The sequence below is a fragment of the Rhagoletis zephyria genome, unplaced genomic scaffold (assembly GCF_001687245.7).
Source record: "Rhagoletis zephyria isolate East Lansing unplaced genomic scaffold, Rhagoletis_zephyria_1.1 Rzeph_scaffold_06202, whole genome shotgun sequence".
In the NCBI taxonomy this organism is placed as follows: domain Eukaryota; kingdom Metazoa; phylum Arthropoda; class Insecta; order Diptera; family Tephritidae; genus Rhagoletis; species Rhagoletis zephyria.
In genome coordinates this window covers 24,077-33,402 of record NW_016163285.1, presented here as the reverse complement: position 1 = coordinate 33,402, position 9,326 = coordinate 24,077, and the positions used below count along the sequence as shown (strand labels likewise).

Here is a 9,326-nt window from a genome sequence, read left to right as displayed (position 1 = left end):
TGATGGCTTCAGTTCTAGCTGGAATATTTATAACATTTATTCTGTACGCCTTAATATAATACTCTTTCATTATTATTATTATTTGTATTCTTGGTTTTTGGTCACTTTGATTGCATCTTTATTATTTGGTTTGAACATTTCTTTTTAGTTGAAATAACAACGGTTTGTGCAATAATTGCCGCATACATGAATTCTTTTTTTATTTTTTATTTTTGACGTAACAACTTAGTTGACTTTAGCATTTTTTCTTTTGTTTTTAGTTGAAATAACAACGGTTTGTGCAATAATTGTCGCATACATAAATTCTTTTATTTTTTAGTTTTGACGTAACAACTTAGTTGACTTTAGCATTTTTGCTCCCAGAAAAGTGTGTAAAATTGCAGCTTTACTGCAAAATTTTGTATTTTCTGTAAAATTTGTTGGAGACAATACTGGTTCTTAATACAGGCAATACGATAAACGCAATATTCGGTTAATGTAATTTTCAATTAGTACAATTAAGAATTTTTCGTAGATTAAATAATACTAATATAATTTTGGGCGCCGAGCTTCTCCCCCAGTTTGTGGTGTGCATCCTGATGCTGTTACACAAATGGAGGGCCTACAGTTTTTTGTCGCCTCTGAACGGTAAATGAATTTCATAAGATTTTCTATGGCAGCAATACAATCGGAGGTTTGACCTTGCCTGCCGAGTAGAGTATGTTGAACTGTGGACCTAGGGAGCGTTAGTACGAACCTCTAGCCAATTAGTCGCAGCGAACGTTATTTGTTAGAGGTTCCATAGTTGCAAATTTGTGCAAAATCTCAAAGGCACAATTAATTCAACTTTTGATCTCGTGATATTCATACGAGTAGGTAGGTGCTTATTTCTTGCTCTTTTTTCGTTTACCTGTTTTGGGATATTGTAATAGTGCACAAGAATCCAGTATACTGACAATTAAGTGCTCAGTCAAGAAAAGTTGTTATATCAAAAGTCTCCATATGCGAACATATTTGCCATACAATTAGTATTTTTGCCAAACAACTGTGTATGCGGCTTATGAATACTCGTATGTGAATTATTATAAAATTTGTATGTATGTATATTGATTGAGATGATTTGGTATTCAATGCTCTGTTGGACTATATGGCATCGCCTATTCTTACAAAATAGGGAGGCATTTAATCGTACTTTTAATGCTTTTTCTTTGGCGTTGTTGCCTTGTAGTGAATTATTTGTATATTTAAATATCTGTATATCTACATACAAACATATGTATGTATGTATATGATACATTATATTCCGACATAAATCGTGTGTAGGATTCTGATATCATTAAAAACAAAAAATAAAAAAAAAACGTAAAAACATTTATTAAAATATGTGGAGAGCCATTGATTTGATATAATTTATTTTTGCTACCGCCGTTTTCATTTAACTATAAATTCAAACATTTGCGTTTACTGAAGTAACATGCTAAGAACTGTAACTTTCTAATAAGTATGGACACATGATCTGAAAAGCCTATGACAATTTGGGATGGGAATGGTATGTATGTATATGTGCGGCTGCAAACTTGTGATATTTTACATCTATTGACATTTAGACAAGCTCCTTCCGAGCTCAGCAATTACATATTTTAACTTCGGTGTATCTACACATATCCAGGAATATTTGTAATGTTGTTGTTATTTAATTTAATTTTTTGTTTTGCAAAATGTGAACGCCTAGCTAGCAACAACACACGAATAAAGCATCAAGTGGCATGAGTTGTTTAGAACTCGTACACAAATATGTATATTTAAAAAAAAATGATACAACAGTTTTTCGTTGATATCACTATACAGGCCACAAAATAGTATTCACAGCTAAAACATTTGAACTTAGATTTTGATAAAATACACTTATGTATGTAAATTGCAATTTTTATTTTGATTTCGACAAACATTTTTGTTTTCACTTAATTTTGTTTTTTATTGTGAGAAAATTTCGTTCGAACAGTTATGATTTCCATTAAGTTTTCTGTGCGCGTAGCACGTACATAAATATTTTAGGTTTATATGTACATATGTACATACATTTGTATGCTTATACATATGCACATACACACATATATACCTACATAAAGTAACTATGCTAGCGGTATAGTACATATATAGTAATTTATTTATCAGAGCTATTTTTTTTTTAATTTTAAGCGCACTTTCTTGAATTTTGAATAAGGCAAATGATTTTACAAACTATTCGTTTAGTATCATTATTGATATCAGTTTAATTTATTTTATTCTATTTTTTTCTTGTAAACATTTAAGGCAACACTGAAGATGAAAGTTTGTTATTTTTTTCTTTCTGTTTTTCTTCCTTATTTAAGTATTTTAGTTAGACACTAATAAATACATACATATATCATAAATAAAATATGAGGTTAGTTTAGTTTATTTTTAAGCTGATTGCATGTTACATTTACAGTTGCTTCTTATGGCTATATTTAATTATGCCCATATGCACACATGCAGGCGTATACATATGTACATATGTTTATCACTTATACAGAATATCATAGATTTCCTTTTAAAACTAAATTGCAAAATTAAAAAATTAAAAATAAAAAGTACACAAGTAAAAATAAAACAATAAATACTATTACAACAAAGGTATAGGAGATAAATAAGAACCTAATAGAAACACATAAGCATTTTATTAACACGCACATATTTAAAATAAAAAAATAAATAAATTAAAACTTTATTAAGAATTACAGCGAGACAGCTCAGTTAGACATGGTCCAAATAATTAGATTTTAAATAATCTCTTCAATGAAAACTTTTCTGCTTGTCTTCGACTAAAAAATTTTTTTTTTATAGTGTATTTTTACTAAAGTTTAATTTCCTTCTCAAACTTTATCTTTTCAATGTGAAATCACTTGGGAGTATACATAAACTCGCAATTAAATATAATAATTACTGTTGCGGATGTGATTCTGATTCTTCGTAACGTACACTTACGTAAAATGTGTAGCGATTTAAAAATTTTAAGCCTACATATATTTCCTTACAATTTTGGAATGTTATTTGATCAATACATTTAACAGAGGTAAACAAAAAAAAAGTACATATACATGTACATATGTATGTGTGGATTTAAATTCTATGCATGTCCCACCATTGTAAATTTTTGGACCGCAACAAATTTTCACCAAGTACTCGTATTTCATTTTTGTTGCTGTTTTGAGGTAGTAAAGCCACATACTTATATAAAACGGGATTCGTTTAAAACCCGTGATTGCATTTCATTTCAAAATCAAAAACCATCAAAGCCAATTCGGTTGTGTTTGTTATTCGAGGTTGGTGGTAATCAGGCTCTTCGTAATCGTTAGCATTGAAAGAGAAATTTGGCGTCAAATAATTTTAAAATGAAATGTCAAAGTTCGCTTGAAATCAATGTTTTGGAAGACGCAAACATTTTAGTAAAAAAACTGTGAAGCCCAGACAACCACTTACTTACGTCTAGTACTAGGATGGTTTGATTAGCATCTAGGGTTAACACCAACATCATACATTCATATACATATATGTATATGTATGCAGTATATGCATTTAAATAGTATGTGTATGTAGAGGTACATACATACATACATACATATGTAATTTTGTGACTTTGGCGGTGTTCTATTCATAACTCTAATTAGTGTCTACATTTTATTGGTATCTATACATATATTTCTTAACTCAACACTTCCTAATTGCTTGTTTATAAAAATGAAATGAATAACGAATTGCAATAACAACACCAACGCACGCGAGTCAACAGAACGAATATTAAAGAAAAGCAGCAGTTTTTATGCATGCATACGAAGACGGCTATCTTTTTGCGATAACGCAACGCTTCTTATTTCCCCAATAAACTCTTATTCATTCGAAAATGTCGAAGGTCTATTTCACGCCAAACAGCCATTATTTGTCATAAATGTCGCTGCAACACTGGAATCGAGGTCTACAAAATCAGCACCGTCTGCCGTGAACTGAGCCAATAAATCGGCATCGTGCAGATAGTCGTTTTTGATCGATATTTGATCGTGGAATGGTACAATTCCACTGCCGTTACCTATCAAAGAGGTATTGAAATCCAAAAGATTGTTGTTGTTGTTGATATTGTGATGGATAGCTGCAATGCTATTATTGTTGTTGTTATTGTTATTACTATTGAGAATTCCATGATGTAAGTTGACGGCATGCTTGATATCGATGAAGCTGTCACAATTACTCTCAAAGAGAAAACGTTCAGCTGACTGGGCGGTGGTGTAAGGGCTTTGCGAGTCGACTAGCTCGTTTTTGACGAACTCCGTTGCCGTGGTGGGTGTGGACATAACCGAAAGTGGGCTAACCATGTCACCAAGTAGGATGCTGTTGTCATCGTTGCTTTGAACAGAGGTGGGAGTGTGTGCCAGTACTAGACCAAGACTATTTTCACAGTTTGGAATGTAATCGGAGACCTGCTGGTTAATGGAAGGCACTGAGCCGGCACTAACATTGGCAGCTCCAATCTGGTGGGTGGCAGGAGTTTGCGAAGAAAGTTGTGGAAGAATGGCGGGCAAGCATATGCTTTCTTGTGACGGTGAAGCTAGGTAGCCAAGCTCCTGTGGCGTGGGTGATGGCTTACAGTAGCCATTTGGCAGATGCTGTTGTTGCGTGGGTAATTGGTGCAGCTGTTGGTTTACAGCGGCACTTCGTGAAAATTTAATGGTTGACATTGGTGGGATCACTGTGCGTTGCACTCCATGGGCCGACTGATTACTTAGAGCAATGCTGGCCTGACTTTGTTGATGCGTTTGGGAATGGGCTCCACTAGCAGTCACGCTTGTTGACGCCGAGCTGCTATTGGCAGTACTATTTTCATCTATATCGAGGGCAGCGAGGTACTTATGAGCTGGCGACTGCATGAGTTTAGATGGTAAATTAAGTCCACCCGCATGCACGCAGGTGGTTGTGTGGCATTGCAACATGTCAAATAATTTGCGACGCTCAGCTTCTAAAGTTCGCACCTGCGACTTCAAATCGACATTCTGAGTTTCTAATTGCTCTGATTCCTTAATCAGATTTTGTGTACGTTCTCGTTTCTTCATCCGGCATTTCGTAGCAGCGATTTTATTTCGTTCGCGGCGGCGACGCCGACGATCTTCGTCCTCCGGCGTTAGACCTTTTGTTGTCGTTTTGCATTCGTTTTCTTCATCTGATGAATCTTCGCCATCTTCGTCTGGGCGAGAATACTTTGAGTTTGGCTGATCAGAACCAGAGCTGGAATCACAAGTAGAAAGTTTTCGCTTGCTTTGGATGGAAAGCTTGAGCCCAGCCTTGATAAGTTGCGAACAGGTCTAGAAGAAATAAGTGAAGATTTAAAAATAAAATAAAAATTGCTTAGTTGTAACAGATTTTACTGAGAAAGTGAAAGTTTTAAATTAATTCAAAAGTTTTTGATGGTAACTTTCTAATCTAACTATATGTAATTAACTAGTAGTATTTCTATCCTTAGTGGTACTAATTATTATACGTAAAAGTTGGCGACAGAACCTTCAAATTTGTTACGCTACTTTGAAAGCATTATTTTCCTACTCGAACTTCGGCCAAGCACAACGCAGTGCAAGCATCCGGAACAAGCTGAATGACAAAGCGGACCTTCGAAGTGATCCACTTCCCTTTCAAACTTTGAGAACTAATTTACTTCTCCATTTCTTTATGTTTGCGATCATTGGCGGCGAGAACACTTCCCAGTTTGTGCTTTCATATTGTGCCCAGTGCGCTTCTGTGCTATCGTTTAATCAAAAAGTTTGCCTGAGCATGCGGCACATTGATGAGTGTTAGCACAGTACTGTGCTGTGTTACACATCATTATATAGGAACGGATGGTCACCGTAATTTTTGCTGATGAAGATGAACGATTAACAGAAGTGATCAGATATAGCTGATAGATCATTTAAGCACTAGAAGCACATAGAATATTTTGCTGTATCACTGACGATATAGCACGGAGTTGCTTTCCAATATTCATTAATAAATAATTTTAAGTTAATAAATATTTTTTTTTATTTTTTGCATTTTAAAGTTCAGTGCTGATTGATTTCTTATTTACATAATCGTTGGCTTGTATACATACATATGTATGTCATTGTGATTCATTGCCAAATGGTCGAATGGTGTCGTATAGCGAATGGCAATGCACAAAAATCAAACCACTAATCACTTTAGTAGGATTTCCAAAAATGCTTCGACGTAAGAAAATCCTGTCTGCCACCAATAGCCAAAAACGCCATAATGCTTGCACCGAAGTGCACATTTCATATTTGGTGGTGGTGCTGCACTGGTTCGAGGCTACCAAAAATGGCAACTTGTTCATTTTTACTCCAGCACAAAGCTCCGTTGCGTAAGAGAGTTTGCTTTTGACGCTAGTCTACAAGTGCAGTTAATTAAAAATCTCAATAAATCTGTACGTACATGTGTATATGTGCTGGCTGGCTCGCTTGTCGAATTTTGGTACGACCATCCCTGCAAAAAATTGTGCGACTAATCTCTACCGATAGTATTCCGAGATTACTCTCAACTCAAGGCTACACTTGGGCATTAATTAGTCGCAACTAGTCTCATACAGGTACTAATGGAGATCAATTATTCTAATTATTGGAAATCAATTAGTCCCCGACTCATCCCTAACGGGGGCAGTATTAACGATTTAATAATATGTACGCACTTAGTCAATGAAATTTCATGTGCGGCGTATTCGTTTAACAAAACTGAGAACCCCGGTTCGTATCGCAGCTAACGCAAATTTTTATTTTTATTTTTTAAAAGTGACTAGTCGCTTTTAATTCCCGTTCGGTTATAAAGGGGAACAATTATAGTCTCTTCATAGGACATGCTCGAACAAAAGCGAACAGTTCATTCCATATAAAGAGATAAAAAGTGGGTGGTATTAGTCGCGCATATTCCTTTGCTATTGCTCCCGGAGTCATCCCGGATTAGTCGCATTTTTTGCAGGGAATGCTTCTACAAGAAGTATGTATATGTACATGTGTTATAAATGTACATAAATAATATCCGAGTTTAGAAAAGTTTGTGCAAATCCTATTTTTTCGGCAGTAAGTGTGGTATTTAAGTAGATAATCTTTAGGCAAATATTATATGCTCTCGGTTCTCCTTTTCCTGCCTATGAATCAACTACTACCGAGTATGTATGAACATAACCACATACATATGTTCCCACATATTTACATGTACGAATATATGTATGTATTTCCATATTTCTCTTTTTTTTTTTGATTTCGAAAATCAACTCTAAAATTTAAATCTGTGTGTTTTCGTTCGCACGTCTTTAAAATATAAACTCACAACATTATAGAGCCTGTTTGTTATTGCTGTTGCTTTAGTAAAAAATCAATGCAAACCGCACAAATCTTGATAAGCAAAAACTTTGCACATCAATGCCACTTCGTGTGGACAATATATGTACATACATGCATATTGCGCGTTTAATAATATAGAGATGTAACTCAAAAATTTACGTTTTTGGAGATTCCATTATGCAATTAATACGTTTTATAAGTAGAATATATTGAGTCTAACAGATAATCAAACTTCCGAAATATGGTGAAGATATGTGTCTTTCCATCAGTCTTTTTTTTATACCAACTGTATGAATTTATAAAACTTTGATTGCGTTTTCGCACAAAATTGAAATTTTGAAATACTTGGTTCCATTACCAAACGTGCTGCGATATGTACGTATGTATGTACACATACAGTGGTCGCTGAGTGTGCCCACACCTTAAAGTAAATGCAGGCAGCAATAAAAAAACACTCGCTCGCTCTACACACAATTGTACCCGTTTTTACGCATTCATGCAATTATTACTGTGTAGATACATACGTATGCATGCACTTACTACGTTTGCAATGAAATGCTCACGCTTACTATGTATGTATGTACATGGTACATACCTATGTATAATGGTAATAATGAATTGCAATGGTTTGACCTAAATCCGTAAACCTTACTGGGCTTGCTCGTATTTAAGTGACATAGTCATCTTTCTGATTCAAGAGGACCTCACTAAAATGACAACTACTGGTGGGTGGATGGAAGCATATTTCGGCGTCGCACAGCTTACATACATACATATGCACTTCGCACCTTTTTGGGTAGTTCCCAGTCGACCAGTCGACCGTGCGGTATTATTTATACGGTTTCTTCTATCTGCACTCCTTGGACTGTCAACTTATCAAGTTTGTGAAGAAGCAGCAGCAATACGTAACAGCATGAATTTCGCCTTCGCAGAACAATTACTCGCCATATGGCTTTCAAGTTGAAGACAAGCAATTGCGAACTACATATAGGGACAGCAGCGGTTTATATGTATGTATATACAGATACTTACGTATCTATATATGTATATAGACATGTAGCACAATTTTAAAAATTTATTTAATGCTTATTTATCATTATAGTAACTTAAATGTATACCCACTTTTAATAATAAAAACTCACCTGCTGAACACTTGGTGTGGTATTCGTTCCACCTGGTGAGTCAATTGGTGAAGTAGAAGAATTGGAATGACTACTATCCTGCGAAATGATCTGGAAAAGAATCATTAATATATTAAAAGTATGCAAACCACTAATGCCGGATTTCCACTGGACAGAAAATGCTAACAATTTTAATGGCAAAGAAAGCCCGCCTGCGCCTTTACGTTAATAATTTTTTAAATCGGAAGGTTTCTTGTTATTTTAATGTCTAGTGGAAGTGCTGCATAAAATCAAAAAACATAAACTAGTTAAATAATTTTATTATATTTAGTATATGCTAGCAGTACACACGGTGGGCAGGAAGCAAAGATAGGTTGCATAAAAATGTCGACAAAAACTGAAAGCAGGGTTGTATTTTTTGATATCTTTAGGTTAAGAATCCCTTTGAATTGAAATCCTAGCTGCTCCTGTTTTAAAGATATCAACATTTTACATAGTTATGATTGGACCGACTTTTGCGAAAGAGAAAAACATCCTTGTGCATTAAATATTCAACAATGTATGTGTGAGTAAATGTGTGTATATATATTATGTGAAAATATAAGTTTATGTAAGTTTTTAGCCGGTTTCAATCGTTTCCAAGGCGCACCACGTAGAGGCAACTTACTTTGCACCTCTTTGTTCTTTTTTTGGTTTTGCTTAAAATCACAGTTGAAGGCCTTGGATTGTTTATGGATTGTTTTGGTGCTTACTGTCCACCAGCAACACTTCGTTTGTGTCGTTATTTTAATTATTAATTACATGTATCACAATTACATAAATAGTAATTCAT

General features: G+C 34.7%; 1 protein-coding gene across 1 annotated transcript; it reads right to left on the bottom strand.

Annotated features, from left to right (window-relative positions):
* Positions 1-2,362: 2,362 nt before the first annotated feature.
* LOC108372958 (activating transcription factor 3-like) lies at positions 2,363-8,637 on the bottom strand. The gene is made up of 2 exons (XM_017628789.1): positions 8,516-8,637; positions 2,363-5,351 (listed from the first exon to the last, which is right to left on the bottom strand). Exons 1-2 carry the CDS (start codon positions 8,618-8,620, stop codon positions 3,918-3,920), a joined length of 1,539 nt encoding a protein of 512 aa, XP_017484278.1. The 5' UTR covers positions 8,621-8,637; the 3' UTR covers positions 2,363-3,917.
* Positions 8,638-9,326: the final 689 nt, after the last annotated feature.